The following is a 19,807-nucleotide window of genomic DNA, read 5'->3' on the forward strand; positions in this document are numbered from 1 at the left end:
AACTCTGGCTTTCTAGTCATTCTCTTCATCTCTGTATTGACTTTGAGGGGTGTTTAAATGCTAAAGGACAACTGTCAATCATGACAATCTTAGCCTGGATCTGACTTCACTGGGAAAAATACGATGCAGGTCCTGGAAGACATGGGGAGAACAGAAGTGTTGCAGAAATGTCGTGCTTGATCTCATTCCCACTGAGTTTGCCGAGATGACCAAGTGGCTGAATCCATTGCATGACTTGAAGAGAGGGTTAGACAGTTATTAAAGATGCTTCTTTTCTTTATAGCAATGTTACTGGATAACATTTACATAAGACAGGAATAAAGGCAATGTCTAGAGCCAGGAGAGCCCCGTGCCCTTGCTGTCAGTGCCTTTGAGAAGATAGGTATGGGAGCTCACAAAGAACGGAAGCTAAGACCAAAAGCTGATCCTGGTGCTTTCAAAGCTCAACATAAATTTTTAGAGGTTCAGCGTCTGTGCCACTACCAATCACATCAATGACAATGACACACAGCTAGGACAGAAATAGGGAAGTGAGGTCCTGATGGGCTGGTCATCCTCCTTTTATCATTTGGAGTGGTGAGTACTAGCTAGAACCCAGAAACTCCTGTCGCTTGGTCCTACCAAGCTGAAAGTAGTCCTCTCCTTGACCTTTGTAGCCGTGGCCATGATTTTCAGTGGCCTTATGAAGACTTCCTCACAGACCGATGCCATGGGAGCGTCCCAAGTGGCCTTTCTTCCTCTCTCGAGAACTTTTCACTTCAGATCTCGTTTAAGTTAAAATGGCAGTGAAGTGGTTGTATGCACGATCCAGCAGTGAGAGTTAAAACCGTGAGATTGGGGGGCAGGGCGTGGGTGTGGTATCTCTTGTCATTCAGAAGCTGCTCCGGTTGTCCAGCTTCTGAAGAGAAGGCTCCACACACCAAGTCCCTCCCTTGTCTGAGCAGGGGTACAGCCTTGCAACACAGGGAGGGTCTAGAAGAAAGCTGAAGCAAAGGGCTGCAGAGGCCTCCTGCCTCCCTCCTTCACAACAAAGCAAAGCAGAAGAAACGGGGCTGGCCTACTTCACAGTCAACTGTGAGTGACCTTTAAATGCCAAGGCTAAAGAGGCCCAGATGAGCTCTGCAGAAGGTACAGCTCGTGGCAAATTGGCCCTCCACTCCCAGTCCTGTAATTTGAAGTCTCCAGCTGGTTAAGGACAAGGCTTCCACCAAGCTCTTTGTTCCTTGGAACACATTTCAAGCTGAGCTCTCCACGGTGCGGGCTTTTTGGTTTCCACTCCAGCCTGCCTCAAACTCTGAGACTTTGGGTAATACTTGTGTGGCCTTTGTGTCAGCCTCAGCCTTGGAGAACAGGGAGTCATCTACGTGGTAGAGGTGTTTGGAGCCTGAATCGATGTGAGATTACTAAAAATTGAATATTATTATATAAACAGTTGAGCATTTAGATGAAGTAACTTACAAGCGAGTATTCATTCATGAACCTAATAAATCAATCATCACCCTCCCCTACTATTTCTTCTCGGTGCTCTAACATGAAACAAAACTAAAGTTAACAAGAAAAAAGGCATAACCGTGTTTGATCTCCATAAGGGTAGTGGCCATATATCACAGGCTGGTCTTGAACTTGCTCTGTAGCCAAGAATGATCTTGAATTCCAGATCCTTCCGAGGGCCAGGACTACAGAGCCATGGCTATGTCAACACAAAGTTCCAATGTGTTTATCATATGCAAAAAAAACTTAATAAATATAAAAATTCCTTTATTTACTTCTGTGATAAAATAGATTGTGGTTATCATCGTCAATGTCTTTGGGAGGAACGCCTAGAAATACAGATAGAGAGTTGAAGTCAGGTCTGTTTGCAGCATCTCCTTGCCAAGACACAGCCTTGAGCACTTATCTCCTGGAGAGAAGGAAACCCGGAGCCGAGCCCAATCTTCTACCTGCTATTTTCTCTCCTGTGGTTATTAGAGGCCTTTTGGCTCAAGGCAAGAGGCCAAAAAAATGCAGGTGGCTGACAGAAATCAGCAGAACTAGGGGAAATGCCCTCCAGCTGGAAACTTAAAAATTAGAGTTTGAGGCTGGGATAGTAGCCAGAATTTGAGATTAAGATCTCTAACTTTGGAGCACTCAGCCCTACGTGAGTGCTCCTGCCTCTCAAGGATGGATGGAGACCAGTGTGGAAGGGGAGGCAGAAGGACCATCAGCTCCAGATGTTGGTGGGTAACTCCAAGAAGACACTGTCTTTCAGATGCAACAGGCCAGATGTACGTATGAACTCAGAGACTATAACAACACACGGGAGACTGAACGAATTCAAGACAGACAAAATCCCAGCATGGAGATAGATGGTGAAGTGGACACCAGGTCCCACCCCTAACTAAGAAGCTATTTGCAATCGATACCTGCCGTGGGAAGAAAGATAGGTTTTCTCCCACGGAGTGCCACTGGGTATGTCCACCACACTTCCTGGGAGGCCTTGTGCTCAGGAGTCTGACAACACACAGGAATTCCATGTTTCCTGTGCTATGTTTTTGTTAAGGGTTCATCTTTTTTGTCTTAGGGGGTTTTGTTTTGTTACTTTTGTTTTTGTTTTCTGGGGAGGGGGTGGTTGTTGATGGAGCGCAGAACATGAAGGTCATTGAGTGGGGAGGTGGGGGAGGATCTGGGATGACTCAAGAGAGAAAGAATATTATCATAACATGAAAATTTTAAATAAACTTTTTAAAGAGTGTATAAATTATAGCAGAAGGTAAAAGTTCTGTAATAGAAGAGAAACTCGAAAGAATAAAGCCGTGTCTGGGCAGCAGATTTCCTTCTGAATTATTATTGCTATACCTGCCCGGGACAGAGGGTGGAAAACCAGGACAAGTTTTAGTAGTCTGTGTTGCTGGAAGAAAGCTAGTAGTTCACGGACTAGCATGGATGGGGATGCTGGGACATAACCCAGCTCTCAGGTGAGAGTTCAGATGCTACCTTAGAGGTGGGGACAGATCAAAGGTGAGGCCAAGTCTTGTAGAGGCAGCTGGTCAGCCATGGACTGGCGTGTGATTGGCTCGAAGAATCCTCCCTGCTTGTTGTTTGCTGCCTGCAATTGTGGTTGGTTCATTCAGGACAATAGTTGACATGGCAGATGCTCTTGTTGACATGGCAAAGACTCTTGTTGACATGGCAGAGACTCTTGTTGACATGGCAGAGAATCTTGTTCGGAAATTGGGATCTATTAAAAAACAAATAAGTGATGGTTTGAGATAAAAAAAATAATTCTGAAGTTAAGAACGTCAACAAATCGTTTCACTAGCATATTAGACAAAATGGGTTAGAGCATAGCTCGCGGGAAGGTCTGGATCAAGACAGCAGATATAGATTAGATATAGATTAGTGTGAAAAGAAAGCTAGATCCAGAAAAGAGAGCAAAAGACAAATGGCTCATGCTGGGCCATTGAAGAGAAACGAGAGGAAAAATGGCTGGAGATAACATGAGAAATAAGGGCTGAGAGTTTTTCCTGAGTGGATGAAAGACATCAAGCCGCAGATTTAAGAAGTCATGCAATACTCCAAACTAGAGGAAAGTTCACACCTGCCCATGCCAGAGCAAAACTGTCAAAAAGCAAATGAGACACAAAATTTTAATCTTCTGAAAGGAAAAATGTGATGAAGTATTTCATTTTTCAAAGAAACAGCCATATAAGCATATCCAACAAAATTCTGGCCAATACCAGACATCTTAAAATAGTGGAGTGTTTTCTCCCTGGGTTTGGAGCATCACAAGATCTGCCACCACCACTTCCACTGCCTTTTGTCAACAAAAGACTTTAGCTGACTCAGTGTGGAAAGGAAACAGCAAGAAGATAAGAAAGGCTTGAGGTAAAAGTGGTGTTTTGTGGTAGACAACCTAATTGTATTTTAGATATACCAAGACTTAGAGATCATATTGTTATAGTTATTAAACAAGCCTAGCAAAGTCTCTTTTCATAAGATCGGTATATTAAAAACAATTTTATCATATATTCCAACAGTGAGAAAACAGAAAATAAAGATTTTTAATACCACTTACAAAAAAGTCCAACCCACCAGATATATAGGAATAAATCTATCAGGATATGTTCAGGAGCTCTACTCAAAAAAGTACTAAGATAATACAAAAAAATACTAAGATAATAAAACAAAAGATGATCTTAACACAGAGACAAACCCTAGGTTCTAGATTAAAAGGTAAAGTATTGTAAAAACATCAGTCCTAGATATGTCTGTAGATCTAAGCCCATTGTGAAAGTAATTGCAGAAGCATAAAAGACAGACAGACAGACAGACAAAGACAAGAGAAAGGGGAGGAAGAGCATAGGGGAGGACAGGGTTGAATTTATATAGAAACGCAAAGGGACAGGATGGCCATCTTGGGAGAAAAAAATAAAACAGCTGAAAAACAAATTAGATATTAAAAGTTAGACACAAACTTAAGGCAGAATGGGCATGGGCTTATTTCTGTTTTGTTTTGGGGTTTTGTTTGGTTGTTGTGGGTTTGTATTTCTTTTCGTGTTTTTGAGGCAGGGTTGCAGTGTGTGGCTCCTTCTCATGACTCTAGCCGTCCTTCTGCCCCGTCTTCTGTGTTCCGGCTTACGGACGTATGTCACCACACCCAGACAGCGTGGGCTTATTTCTGCCCATGAAAGTAGACGAGCAGACGAAAGGAGCAGAGGCCAGGGTCACCACAGGCCTTTGAGCTTTAGTTCCTTTTTCTTTTTTTAAGTTTTTTGAGACAGGGTTTTTCTGTAGGTTTGGTCTATCCTGGAACTCTTTAGACCAGGCTGGCTTCGAGCTTTAGTTTCTTTCTCATCTAAAAAACAGGCTTATTATCAGTTCCTACACAACGGTTTTAAATATTACAGCAGGAGGATTTATATGTTATAGTAAAGAGGTTTGCGTATATATGTGCACACACACACATAGGCGCACTCACACATACACATATGATGTCTTAATTGTATTTAGCTATACACATACACAATGTCTTATTACTTTTAACTACACACACAGTAAGATGTGATGTCTTACTGTATTTAGCTAGAATTACTATTAGCACTGTACTTCTTAGAATTGCTATAATCATCTAAAAGCAGGGGTGTTTCCACATCAAAACCGGGGCCAGCACAGTAAAGCAAACAAGGTCCAGATTCTAGCCTACATACCAAAAATAATAGGAACACCTATGTTAAGAACTTCTCCACTCAGGTAAGACAGTCGTGGCAACTGAAATGGAATTTGGTTTGGCCTTATTGTACTCTGCACACACACAACTGTAAGAAATTAGTGGAATTTACTAAACATTAAACATGGAGCCATGTGTGGGCACCTACATACTGGTATGAGTATTTGAGGGCCTGCTTATATGTGTAATTGTTTGCAAAAGCGCCGTGTACAAGGGTTAGGAGATGGATAAGCCGGGGAAAGTGCTAACCACGCATGCATGAGGACCTGCATCAGGGAGCCAGCACCCGCCTGAGAAGGCATGTTTAGAGGCGCACACTTCTCACGTCATCCCTGGGGAGACAGGAGGATCCCTGGAGTGTACCGTCCAGCCAGCCTCACCTAACAGGCAGGCTGCAGGTCCCAGTGAGAGACCGTGTCCCTAAAAACAAGGTGGGTGGCTTCTGAGAAGCAACAACATCAGGCTGACTTCTGGGCTCTCCCCACGTGCACACACTTGCACAAATACACACTAAAAACATAATTTAAATAAAAAGCTCCATAGACTATGTAGAAATGAATCATTCTTCTCTTATCTGAATTGTAACCAGAAGTCTGAATTTAAGACAGAAAACAGGGAAAGGTTTAACCCCATTGGTTGAAAACCTTGTTTGTGACACCATTGGATGAAACTGGAAGTTCACTTTTTTTAACCTATGTGAATAACATTGCTTAGGACTGGGAAATGGTGAGAGCTTTCTTTTCCCTTTGTATTTCCAAAAACAAGACTGCATCATGGCTCACACAGGAAGCTGCTGTCCTATGTAGGCCAGCGACTCTCCTGAAGGCGGAACCGTTATTCTAGTGACTTCATGTCTTCAGCCTTTTGAGACTCCAGCCTTCCTGGCACATCTCGCCTGCCTTCCTTCCCCATACTCTCTGTCCTTCTTGGATGGCCACACTCTAAAACTGTCCCAAAGGCATGTCAACTGGCTGGCGTGGGGCTGCGTTCAGTAGGGTACTGTACTGCTTGGACTGGAATGGCTTTGGATGTGGTCCTCACCCCCAGCATCGTCTCTAGTAAGATGAGGGCGGCAAAGAGTAAACGAGAGAATGAAACTAACGCTCATCAGTGGGGTTCATCACACCGGAAGAGCATGGCTGTTTGTTCGTAACTAAGGTCGCACGGGCTCTCACCCGAGTCTCTTGGCCAGGAACCTCAGATGGTCTTTAACGTGTTCCCTGCAATTCCGTAAATTAAATGCCATAATCTTCTGAGTTCCGTCTAGACCTGGGTAGATGAGCAATCCAGTTGCAGTACATTATGGGGGGGACTGGTGAAGGTCACCTTTACCCTGCGCTTTCCTGCACTTGGTCTCAGGGGAACCTCCCATTAAGGAAAGGGGGGAGTGCTGCTCCCTCAGCCTTGAGACCTGCCTGTGTCACCTTGGAAATGTTCTGCATTGCCACAGGAAGGGCAAGCTGCTATGTCTGCCCGAGTAAGGAGTGGCTATCTCCTGGGGCTTCCTTCCCCTGAGTTTCCCACTGTTCCTGCCTCTCATCAGGGAGATGTCCAGACGTCTCTCCGGTGCAACCCTGCAAACTGGAAAGGCATCTGTTTTCTTCTTGTTGATGCTAGAGAGTAAGCCTAGGGCCCTGTGCATCCTGAATCCTCTACTAACTGAGCTCCATCCAGCCCCATTGCCCATTACTCTAACAAAATACCTGACTTCCTTGAGCCAGGATGTGTATAGAAAAGTTTGTTTGGCTCACTTTGAGAGGCTGAAAACCCAAATAGCACGGCGCCAGCCCCGGTCATGACCCCCCTGGTTACATTATGTCAACGTGGACACATCTAGCCAGAAGTGAATGCTTCTTATGTTCTGTGTCCCCTGGGTAGAAGGGAAGCCAGGGTATGGGGAATGCCTGGGCTTCCTCGTCTTACTCATTCGGGAGAGCTATGGTCTTGTGAGAATTCCTTCCGAGGACAGTGCCCACAATGAGCTCCCCCTTAAAGGTCTTATTACTCCCTAACATTGCTGCACTGGGGACCAAGCCTACAGTACATGGAGCCCTGAATTCAAACCACAGCAGTTTGCTGTGAACTGTGAATCTATACCATGTTCTGTGTGTACAAAACATGTCAAAAGGGCTCCAACCTGGATTCCTCCCCCTTGGTTGTATCTTCAGGCATTCATGGCCCCTTCTTCCAAAACCTTTCTCTACACCAGTACTGCAGTCTGACTGGACATGAAAGAAACTCTGACCTCTTCCAGATCTGGGTATCACTTCATAAATACCAGCTGGAAAGATTTTGCAGAACAAACCTGGTAGGGACAGCTCATCTGGGCAAGTCTTCTGATTAAAAATTGAGCAGGGCCGTTGGCTCTACAAAGAAACACTCCCTTGAAGTTCTTGCCCTGAGTGGTTCTGAGAAATACTGTGAAGAGCCACATTCCCCATTCCCACGGGACTCCCTCATCTCCCCTGCTCCCCGTCTGACCCTCTGTAGGAAGGCCACGGTGTCAAAGGACTTTCTGAATAAGACAGGCGATGTGGGCAGAGCCCTTTGAGTCAGGAAGAACAGAGAACTGAATCTGGAGAAGACATTTGTCATCCTAATAAAACGAAGCACGTGGTTTGCATTCCAGGTCCTCCACCCGTTCTATGGGAGCACGGGCCTTCTCCCATGACAGTATTTTTATCCCTGATGGGGGAGCAGAAAATGAGCAGACAGTTCAAGCAATGTCACAGGACAACATCCTGGGCAAAGTCAAAACTCTTCAGGTAAGACAGCTTGAGATGATGGGCAGATCAGAGGCAGAGGAGGGAAGTGGAAAAGACCCTGGTCGGTCCTTGAGTGATGGAGTGGGAGGTCCTGGGGCCGCTCCAGGGGAGAGGCTTTGAGATCTGGTGCTCCACTCAGTTTCCCCCGTGAGAGGCACACTTAGCCCTGCTGTACCCACCCGCACGGCTTGGCCCCCCACCTCTCCTCTCCAGTTGTCGCTTCTGGTTTGACCAGAACAAGTACCTAAGATAAGCTCCTGGGCTTGCATGTGGGAAAGAGCTCCCAACCACCAAGTACCGGAGCTGCTGTCAACAGAGGCCGCATTGTGCAGTCCATCCTGTGAGTCTCCAGTAGGAGATGGGGCGGGGCGAGGCTCTGTGGTAGCTGTAAAAGCGGCTTCCAGCCACCCTGTCTTGGGAGGTTCCTTGCCGACTCCTTTCACCCTGCGATGGGGCAGTTTTCTTACCTACTGTTGACTCAGCTGGTGACTCCCTAACAGTGAAAGTGTAGTAAACCGTGCTATACTGAATGTCGTTAAAATAATGGGCCCAGGAAACGTCAAAGGAACAAAGACTGTGGAGTCTCATTATGTAGGGCATTTCCCTCACCAGGAAGCAATGCCAAGGAAGCACTTCTGAGACGGGAGTGCTTGGGGACTCCCTAGACTTTGGACAGAGGGCTCTGAGTTGCTGAGTCCCATCTGACGACATGTCCACAACAGTGACTGCCAAGGAATGGATGAGAAGAAAAAAGGCAACAAGAGCTGGCCATGGCGGCACATGCCTTTAATCCCAGCTCTCCAAAGTAACTTTGCTATTCTTTTCACATGGTCTCGTTTCTTCTGAACATAAGCTGTATATTTTCTGACCTATGGTCATATGGTCGGTGGACGGTGATGTATGACAAACCAGGAAGCAGCCAACACCCTGGAGCCTTGCCCAGATCATTACGCCTAGAGCCACACTGACCAAGGGCCACAGTCCACCCATAAAGCCTACCCAGGCTGGCTCGCAAACCCCAGCACTTCCTAGCCAGACTCCCCTTTGTTCCTGCTGGCTGTGTCTACTCCTTGACTCTGAAGAAGCCAGCTCTCACTATTCACAGTTCCAAGAGGGAGGACAGGAATAGCCAGGGAGAACTTGGACCCACTTCCCTCTGCCAGTTCTGAGCCCCTGCCTTATCATAAACCTTTCTCAAAAAGAAACGGTGTGCAGGTTTCAGACCATGAGATAGCTGCCGTTCATAGGAGCTTCGAGAGCCCTTTAAAGGTGGATAATGGCCCGTGGGCGCCAACATATCTGCTCTGTAACGTTCACCGCATACCGCTCCCTCTTTAAAAAGTGGATTTAAGGGTTATTAAGTATGTGCCGTGCAATTGTGCAGTACTGGGAAAAAATAGAAACTCAAAATATGTGAGCAAGGGCTGTGGGTTTTTTTTAACAATAAGGTAAGAGTTTAGATAATTTGATCTCATAATTAGTAAAACATGAAACCATCAACTTCCCTGAAGTGACAACACAATTAACACAGCGGGGGAGGGAAAGTGAGTAGAGCAGAATGAGTATTTAGTGTGAGGGGTCTCATCTGGACAGCGAACTGGCAGATGAGCTCTGCTGAGTTTTGCTTCTGCTGCTGGCCTCCGACTCCTCCTCTGATCTCTACAGTGACTTTGGGGATATCTGGGGCTATGCTCTTCGAGGCTGAAAACGGGGACCACGGTCAGAACAAAAGGGATTTTTAATCGTTAAGTGACCTAAGGTTTAACTGAATCACTCCCAAAAGACTGTGTTTTATTTTTCAGTCGCCTAAGCAGTATGTTCCTGGTAAGTCCCCCAAATCTAGTGACTTTATACACTTGCATGAATGCTTTGCATTTCCCACGACAACCTTATGCTGCTATGGATGCCCAGTAGGAAGCACAGGAGACAGCCTCCTCCTAGACTCCAGCATGGAATGAGAGAGTCTAGCTGTGCCGGAGGCATGTGTGGTTTTCTGTCTGGAACTGTCATTGTGTACATGTCTATCTTCTTCTTCTTCTTCTTCTTCTTCTTCTTCTTCTTCTTCTTCTTCTTCTTCTTCTTCTTCTTCTTCTTTGAGAAAGGAATGGATAACACCAATTTGACAGTGAATGTTCTAGATAGATGAATAGCCACAATTATTTAAATATTCTTTTGTAATGAAATTTAACCAAAAAAAAAAATAGTTTAAGAGACTGTCCAGCATTCACTTAGAACTCATGAACGTGGGTGGACGGTGTTTGCATTTGGAAAGGTTGCCCCCTAGTGCCCACTTATGTCATAGCACCTAGAACTGTCTTGTTGCACCCACAGGAGTTGTTAGCATTGCCCCACTGATAGAATAAAGCAATCCAGCACAGTTACCCTTCCCTGTCTTAAATAACATCACTTTACCATGACAAAATATTGAGCTTTTTAAAAGAACAAGAGCACATTTTTCCCGCGTATAAAAATGTGCACTGTGAGAACAAATTTGAATAAACACTTAGTTATAGGGATTAAAACAATAGCGCCCTTTTGAAGGCTCAGTCCGTAAGTCTTTTGCTCCAGCCAGTAGGATGACCACTCAAATGAGTAAGAGGACACAGCAATAAAAGATGTCAGGCCTCTGCCACCATGTGGTCATGTGACCTTGGACCACGGAATTGTTTCATCTCTGTGACTCTCACTTTCCCCACTTGAACAATAAGGAGGCACAAGTGATGGGCAAGCCCCAAGGCTCCTCCAGGCCTTAAAGCCTGGAGTCTGTGTGAAGCCCCTGCTCACCGCTGCCCATGGTAGCTGTAAAACCGCTGCCCATGGTAGCTGTAAAAGCATTGCCCTTGGTGATATTTGTGCTGCGACGACCTTGACTTTACCAGGCAGCACAGATCAGGAGGGAGCCTCTCTGCTGAAGGTCACACCCAGCTGAGAGGTACGTACCAGCTGCTGATGAAGCCAGAGGAAGCCTGGCTATGCCCGCAGGTGGTTGCCAGAGTCGCGCCACACTTTTGTCGGGAAATGCCTAGGTTATGTGTCCCACGGATTATTTGGCACAGGTGTAGGTGGGGGCCTTGGTCCCTGGGAGCTAATGTCGCCTACTGAAGTGGGTTTCACTTGAGAATTCCAAAATCCTACGTTTGAGGGTTTTGACATCTAATACAGCCGTCAAGGGCAGAAAGCAAAGCACCTGATCTCGGCCAGTTCTTCCTAGAACCGGTGTCCTGAATCCATATGCTTTTTTTCAAGAATTCACTCTTGTGATGGGAGTACCTGCAGTTTGCTCAGGAAGACATCACCTTTTTTTTCCCTCTGCTGTTTGCTCTCATGGACATGATTTGAAAAAAAAAAATGGCTGCAGAAAAAAAAATCTGGGAAATTCTAGATACCAGCAGTGCAAAAAGCTGCAGAATACAATGTACTTGGCATTTCCACACGACAGCATCCAGCCTCATAAATATGGATGTACATTCCTGTAGCATCATTCATTCCCAAGCATTCCATATGACGGCAAAATGGCCCAAACTGAATGAATAAAATATAGTCCCGTTAGCTCGCATTCCAGTCGTAACAGTAGCTGCATTCATAACCAGCAGCAGCATACGCTGTCAGTGTGTGGACCAATTTCCTCTTTCCTCTCCGGATAGAATTGCGACGTGTGAAAAGACAGAACTCGTGGGGCCGAAAAACTTTGGGGCCAGCTTACAGCAGCCTGATTTAGAGTAATTTCTCCCTCCTGTTGTTGGCCCTTTGTTGACAGTGCATGAACCATAAGCAATGAGAGCAATAGAAATAATCTGTTCCCATATAGTTCGTGTGACACCCCAGATCCCCAGCTAGATTTCAACAGGACTCGTTAAGTTGTCAGTACACCTTATAAAATGTCACAGCAGTTCAGTCTCCTCTGAGTCACGTAAAGGTGTTTAGAAAAGGGACCTGTGGAGGAAGGGTGTGTCGGGGTGTGAGCGATTGGTCCTTAAACACCACGTGGGGCATTGGGCTTCAAGTCCTGCCACAGCCTTGGTTCACCAGCTCTTGTCTAAAAAGCCACAGGACATCCCTTTATCTGGACACAGAGACCAGCCCTATTCCCCATCACCATCACCATCCCCATCCCCTCCGGCCTTTCAGTTCCTCTCCCTCAGCTCCCCAGCCACCAGCCTGAGTCTGTTTTCCATGGGGAATTTCAAAATGGCCTCTAGACTAAGGAGAACACTTTTATTATTTAATTTGTCAGGATGAACATGTCTGCAACATACATCAGCCCTTTGGCATGGTCACATGTTCCCTTCCCTCTGCCCTCTTCTCCTCCTGTCCTCCAGGTCCTCAGATGTTGTATCCACTGTCCTGGGCCCTTCTTCCTCTTCCTCTCTGCCGCCTCCCTCCCTGTCCTCCTTAGCCTTCCACTCCACGTCCTAACATTCCTCTGCCCATTTCCCGGCCTGACTCTAGGCACTTTACTGTCCCTGTCCTCCGTACTGAGATTCTTTGCCTTCTCCTTCCTTTTCTATTTGTAGCCACAACTATCATTTCGTCTTTGGACTTTGTTTCTGTCTAGGCTGTGATGTTTTCTTTCTTGTCTCCTAAGCGTCAGGATAAAGCAACAACCATTCTCTCAGAAGAGCCCTGGTCAAGTAAAGAGGCCTGTTTGTCCTTTTTGTGGTGGTGGCCAAACTCCTCATTAAGTGACAATATAGCGTTATGCCAGGAAGTGCACTATGAAAGTCCTTCCCATTATAGAAATGAGAAATGGTTTTCATCTCCATTGGTCAATGAATACATTACAGTTAGGAGGACTATTAAGTTGTAGTGTTCTATAGCACAGTAGGGTAGCTATGGTTAATAATTTATAGTATATTTCAAAATAGCTAGAAACGAGAACTTTGAACATTCCCAACACAAAGAAGTGAAAAATGGATGAGGTGATGGATATGTCAATCACCCTGGCTGACCATTATGTATTATATACATGTATTGAAACCTCACAGTGGTCCACAAGTATGAACAGTTATTATTCATCAATTTAGATGGAAGGAAAACTCAGCCGAGTGGCAAATGCCCATAATTCCCACTCTCGGGGCTGCAGGAAGGAGGATCAAGAGTCCAAGGCCAGCCTAGGCTGTATAGCAAGATGCTGTCTCAGAAGAGAAAGGAAGGTTCCCTCTTCCCACATCTCATCCCAGAACACTGGCACCAAAAGACCCTGCCAGTGGGGTCTCCCCAGTCCAGTGTCAGGCTCATGGCCAACACTCCTAAGGAGGCTTGGAGCGGGTGGCCACAGGAAGCACCCCCACCCCCTCCCCCCGGGTCCGTGGCTGTGATTCCGTGTCCTGTTGTCTGACTCCATCGGCTGTTGTACATGTGTTGCTTCTGGACCTGCTTAGAGTATGTACTAACTGCCGCTTCCTGCTCGACTTGCCTTTGGAAGACATCCGTTTTCAGCAACCTGCAAACATCTTGGGGGCTGCTGAAGCTCTCCTTCCCTGGCTGAATGGGGGCTTTGGGTGTGCGTTCTTCCTGGGAGGCTGAGGCCCAGTGCAGGCTGAAATCACAGCGGACCAAACGCAAGCCCTTGCTCCCTGACTTGGCATGCTGGGTGGCTGAGGGTGGGGTGCGCTGTGCAGAGAGGAGCGTCTTGGGGCCCATCTTGGTCATGCATCTGCGTCTCCCTGCTCACTGGGCAAGGCTGGGATGGGGGATGAGCTGGGTGGAGGTGGGTGGACATGGTCCCATTGAGTTCTGAGGGACAGGAGACATTTCCCTCAGGGGATTCTTTGGCCAGGGATTTTTAGAGAAATATTAAATATGCCGGTCATCTCTTTATGTAACTGTCCCTGCAAGAAGGAAGTACATTGTCAAATTTATGAGAACTGGTGTGAAGCACAGTGACCAGAACTCTGGATGTCATTTTAAAAGACGTGGGCTCAGATTCCTTTGGGACCACTCAGCCTTCCCATGAGCTTGGGCCGGTCACCTCTCCACAAGCACCTGGACTTTGTTTTGCAAAGTGACTGGGTTTGTCTTAGTTTGATCCTCCTGTTCCCATGATAAAACCACTGACCAAAAGCAAACTTGGGGAGAAAAGGGTTTATTTCATCAAACAGGTTACAGTACATCACTGAAAGAAGCCCGGGTAGCAACTCAAGGCAGAAACCTAGAGGCAGGAACTGAAGACCAGGGAGGAAGGCCGCTTAGTGGCTGGCATTCACCTGCCCTTCTTATGCAGCCCAGAACCACCTGCCTGGGGTGGCACCGCCCACGGTGGGCTGGACTCCTCCATCAATTAACAGTTAGGGAAAGTGCCCACAGATGCGCCCACAGGCCCTTCTGATCGAGGTGTTCTTCAGCTGAGGTTCTCTTCCCGGGTGGGTGCCTCTAGCTCGTCTCAGATTCAGAAAACCTAGCCAGTTCAGGGCTGGAGCTGTTGCTTGCTAAATCTCTTGTTGGAAGCCCTGCCAGATTAACTATTACCCATGATTAAAGATAAATATCAAACCACCACATTAGGTTTAAACCACACATGGGCGTAGCTCTAGAGCAGTGCTCCTTAGCTGGGGACAGTTTACCCCCAGGAGACATGGGGCAAAACATATGGAGTCAGTTTTCCTGCTTTGAATCTGGCCCTTACCCAAGCTGCTGCTCATTGTTTCCAGCCCATTTCTCCCCTTCATTCAGATGCCCTTCCAGCTGCCAGTCATCAGCCCTTCTTTAGCCCTTCCCTCCCCGCCCCTACCCCAGGTTCCTTGTGGCCCTTATTTCACGATGCGTAACCGTAACAAGGAACGAAAACAGGATCATTCCCATCCCTGATCTCAACATTCACCAAGGAAAGCCTTGCTGACCCTGGGACTTCTCCACCTTGGCCGGTGACCCACTGTGACCAGAGCCTGTGGCTTTGACATGAGGAATTCCACGCTAGGTGAAGGCAGGGAGAGATTCCCAGAGAATGTATCCGGAAGGGACTAGCGGGTTCCACTGTGCCCACCCCAGGAGTCTTCATGTCTCCCCGTGGTTCCTGCACTTCATGTCACTATTTTCTACGTAATTTCTTCATGCATTCAAAGGCTGTAGGTAGATGGATCCAAGAAATTAAAAACGCGTATTTCCAACCTGGGTTCGGAAACGTGGTCCCTGCCCATTCCGGAAGCTGTTAGCATTTGCATCTAAGAGGTGGCTGGAGTTTTAAAAGCTTGTGGCTCTGCGGATGGGAGCTAGTGGACTCAGTGCAGGATGGCCTGAAGGTCCCTCGGCATGGCCGTGCCCCCAGAAGGCAGCTGGGCACGACTGTCTCCGGGGACCCTGGTCATGGCTGTGGAGACTGTTTCAGAACGTCTTCCCCTTGTTTCTCCCGCAGCGACAGTTGGGCAAGAACATCAAGTTTGGGCAGCGGCCATCGAATGCCATTCCCATGAAGAAGGCGGGCAGTGCGGACGCTAGCTCTGATGAGGACTTCTTCCTGGCCAGTCCCATGGAAATTGTGACTCAGCAGGACATTGTCCTCTCAGACCCAGAGAACAAAGTAAGTCCCCTCCAGGGGGAATTTGATTCTCATAAGCCAGAGAGCAGGATGCCAGCCAGGTGACGGTGACATCTGATGACCCTGGAGTCTAGATTGGAGGAGTGGAGGGCTGGGGGAGGGGATGAGATGAGGAGAAGCTTTTCTGGTGCTCAGGCTGTGGCCTGAGGGTGCTGAGGACCAGTGGGAAAGATGAGGAGGAGGAGGAGGGCACAAGCCCTTTGCAGATGCCCTTGCCGGAGCCTTCTGCATATCCTTCAAGGTTCAGGTGACCCGGGTGCTTCTGGGAAATCTTTCCCGACGTCACACCCAAAGATGCATTGTCTCCTCTGCAGTTTCATATCTGTGTCCCCCATCCATAAATGTTTGTGTAAAACTGTTTTCTCTCCATCTCTAAACGTTGGCTTTTTGCAGCTAAAACTGCCTCTTACACATCCCTTTCTCCTCAGGAGTTGGAGACTGCCAGCTGAGTAGCTGACTAATTATTTGCCAAATTGGATTAATTTAAGAGAACTGGAAAAGAAAGCAGTAGGGGTCCAGGGAGAGGGCCTCACACCCGCCAGCTTGAACTCCCATCAGCTGGAAAGAAAGTCACATTCCAGTATCTGGCTGTCTAAACTGGGTGTATTGACACTTTCCAGGGAACACTTTGACTATCCTGAATTCCCAGTTCCTCCAACAGCAGAGGACAGGCCTGTGTAGAGGAGAAAAGGCTCTAAAGCCCTCGGAATAGCCAGTCAGGGGCTCTCTAGTGACAGGTGGACACTGGGTCTTTCTTAAAACAACTTTGCCTATCAGTTCCAGAATCTGGGTGTTTGCTGTTAAAAATAGGCATAGCTATTATCAGCTAATATTTCAGAAGAGCAAGGCAAACTGTTTGCAGTGAAAACAGACAGTTTGTCCTATTGCCACCTCTGCTGGGGCCTGGCCTTGATGACCACTGGCCCCCACATGTTGACAAATGATGGTGGGTGAAGGAGGAAGAAACGGGGGTCCTTCCTTCCTCATGATTTCAAAATGCTCTCCCCCACCTGCCCAGTATCAGGCAGTGGTGGCAGCAACAGCAGCAACCTCCCTCACTCTAACACAGGGAATTCACGAGGACCAAAGAACGCCCTTGCTATTACTTATGACTTCAAAGCGGGAGGCTCTGTGGCCTCAGGAAGGACAGAGGCTCTTTGTTCAGCAGACCTTGTCTTAGGTGTGGGTGTTACAGAGATGAGCAAGATTTGTCACGGGAGGGCCTCTGGTGGCTCACATCCTAATGAGAGGCTGTCACAGAGCACACAAGTCACCATGCAGGTAAAGATGATCGTTTGAGATCGGGCACAATGCTGTCTGCCGAGAATAAGGCAGTAAGTGACTCACTGCGGGTGGGGGGAGGTGGCATTTTCAGATGTGGGCTTGGGAACAGACCAGGGGGTGACAAGGTGGAAGTGTTCTAGGCACAGGTATGAGCCGGAACAAAGACCAAAGACCAAAGAGAACGTGCTGATCTTAGAAAGGAGACCGGGAGGAACTGGTCAGGTGGGGCTGGGTGGGCGCTGGGGAAGGCAGATGCCAAGGCCAGATGCTGGAGGCCATGAAAAGGGAGAATCCTGATTTGATTTCTGAGTAATAGTGAGGAAGGAAGTGTCTGGAGCTGACTTGTGTTCTTTTAAATGTGTGTGTGTGTGTGTGTGTGTGTGTGTGTGTGTGTGTGTGTGTGTGTGTACCATGACATGTGTGTTGAATTCAGAAGACAGTTCTTTTTTGTTCTTTTTTTTTATTGATTTTTACTGAGCTCTAGATTTTTCTCTGCTCCCCTCCGTGTCTCTCCTCTCCCCCAAGGTTGCCATGCTCCCAATTTACTCAGGAGATCTTGTCTTTTTCTACTTTCTACTTCCCATGTAGAATAGATAGATCTATGTAAGTCTCTCTTAGTGTCCACATTGCTGTCTAAGTTCTCTGGGATTGTGGTTTGTGGGCTGGCTTTCTTTGCTTTGTTTAAAAACCACCTATGAGTGAGTACATGTGATAATTGTCTTTCTGTGTCTGGGTTACCTCACTCAAAATAATGTTTTGTAGCTTCATCCATTTTCCTGCAAAACAGAAGATAGTTCTAAAGAATTAGTTCTCTCCTGCCCTTACTCCCTATGGGTTCTGGGAATTAGAGTCCGGTCATCAGATCTGCCCTATCCATTGAGTCAGCCCACAAAGCCTGACTTCTGTCTCTAAACATCTTACGTGTGCAGCCTAGAGTGGTAGAAATACAACCACCTTCTGGGGATGTTTCCAGAACAAGTCTGGTGGGCCACCCCCAGATTTTCCTCCCTGCTCTTTCGCCTTCTCTGCACGTGGCTCTGGGAGGATCTTTTATCTTCACTCCCTGCTCCGGAGTCTCAGGGGAAAGCTAGACGGCTACCAGGAAGTCTGAGAGCTCCCAGGTCCGAACTGTGTGTAACAGGGCCCCATTTCCCAGGCAAGGTGGTCGCCAAGCAGCCTCTCAGCCTCTCTGACCCTGAGAGGAAGCACAGGCCGTGGGGCTGGGAGCTAACCAGGAGGGAAGCACACTGAACTCAGGAATAAAAGGGGACGGTGCTCCTCCACGGCTCTGTCGTCCCAGTCAGCGGTTACCACAGTGGTCCTGGGTGGTTCCAGGAGAGCCCGTGACCCCCTGTGGAGCACGGGGCCACCCTGGTCAGGCCTAGACAGAGCTGGTTATTCGCCCAGCACTTCCTGTCTCCACAGCTCAAGCATTCTCTCTTTTCTTCCAGTCTAGTGACACGCCAAGTTCCTCCAGTCCTCTGAATCTACCTGAAGCCAGAAGTGAGATGGAAGAGAAGGTAATGGAATGTGAGCTCTTTATCGAGCCTCTTTCCTCGTTTGTTACCATCTGCTATTTTATTTTCTGTTCATAAACCGGAGCGACCAGGGGGAAGAGGTTAAAGCATCCGTTTCCATGGCAACCCAACTGCTAGACTCGAGCCCTGCTCTGAAGAATAGCCACACTCCCATCATGCCTTGGGAGTTTTAGACAGTGCTGACTTCCCTAAGTACAAATGGATCATGCACTTCAAGATGTTGTGAATCTGTTGAGAAGGGCTTTCTAGAATGTCTGCAAGGTACTCAAGACTGTAAGGGGGTCTTCTGTTATGAACAAATGTAAGAGACAAACCCGTACCCAACCTTAGCTTTCTCTACTTTTACTCACGTGCACTTTTAATGCCCTTTTATTATTGTGTATTGGGGTGGGGGAGGAGGGAGGGTGGGCTGCGCCTAAGCGTAGGCATAGAAAGGACAAAGAAGGAAGTCAGGAGCCCCGCCCTACCGTTCTCCGGGTCTTTCTCCGGAGACAGGGCCTTCTCACTGAACCAGGTGGTCGTCCCGTCTTGGCCTCCACAGTGTTGGGGTGACAGGTGTGTGAATGGCTATGCTCTGCTTCATACATGGGTGACGGGACCTGAACTCAGGGCTTCAAGCTTGCTCTTACTTACAAATCACCTCAACCCTAGCCCCGCCGTGGCCCTGGGATTTTACCTTCATTGAGGAGCCTAGACCCTTTGCCCCGAGAATGGGCCCTGAGGGGCTGAGTTTCTCTGGTGAGAATTCTCATCCCTACACGGGGCACACCCTCTCTGAAGAAATGGAGGATGTGGCAGAGACCAGCTCTGCACCTGCAGGGCAGCAGGGGTGGCTCCGACCGGTCCCTCAGCCCAGTGGGGACAGCTGCAGACAAAGCCTGGCACTGACCTCTCAGCTTCGTGTGTTCCTCCCTGGCGTTAGTCCGCCACATCGGCTCTGCTGTCCTCCCAGGTATCTCTTAGGGAATGGAAATAAGTGGTTAACTCTTCTCAGAATTTTATAGCTGTTACAAGAATAACCATAAGCAAGTAAAAGCGACAAGGCCAAAGGCTGGAGTCATGTACTAAGTAGTTCTGGTTGATTGTAATTGTGTACTAGCTTGGTCTTTTATCTTTTGCGGAAAAATATGGAAGGTAATTGAGACCTGCAAGCCCCACAGACTTTACACACACAGCGCAGTTCGCAAGCCTGGCCCTGTCCAGTGCTGGCCTTTGTGCACAAAGCTCCTGCTGACTGAGAGGGCTGTGAGCGCCCCCTGCTGGACAGATGTCTAAATTCTCAAATTACCAGAATGGCTTCCTCCTCTGACTGACCCGGTGCCTTGGCCACTAATTTCTCTAAAGCACGCAGTTTGTCTAAGGTTTGGGTCTTCTTACAAAAGATCTTTTTTGTTTATGAGTGTTTTGCCTGTGTGTATGTATTTACACCACATGGATGTCTGGTGCCCATGGAGGTCAGAAGAGAATATCAGACCCCCAG

At 47.6% G+C, this 19,807-nt stretch overlaps 1 protein-coding gene across 5 annotated transcripts in view; it reads left to right on the plus strand.

Annotated features, from left to right (window-relative positions):
* Window positions 1–19,807, plus strand: part of Kiaa1211 (KIAA1211 ortholog) — a 217,024-nt gene that overhangs the window by 175,169 nt on the left and 22,048 nt on the right. For 3 of the 5 annotated variants that reach the window (XM_013350803.2, XM_026784981.1, XM_026784980.1), the window contains exons 4-6: window positions 7,836–7,971; window positions 15,323–15,487; window positions 18,241–18,309. In XM_013350803.2, coding sequence (XP_013206257.1) covers window positions 7,852–7,971; window positions 15,323–15,487; window positions 18,241–18,309 — 354 coding nt within the window. In that variant the 5' untranslated portion in view covers window positions 7,836–7,851. Of the gene's footprint in view, window positions 1–7,835; window positions 7,972–9,773; window positions 9,796–15,322; window positions 15,488–18,240; window positions 18,310–19,807 lie in introns of those variants that run through there. The other 2 variants (XM_013350804.2, XM_026784982.1) reach the window with 2 other exon arrangements.

The sequence above is a fragment of the Microtus ochrogaster genome, linkage group LG1 (assembly GCF_000317375.1).
Source record: "Microtus ochrogaster isolate Prairie Vole_2 linkage group LG1, MicOch1.0, whole genome shotgun sequence".
NCBI lineage: Eukaryota > Metazoa > Chordata > Mammalia > Rodentia > Cricetidae > Microtus > Microtus ochrogaster.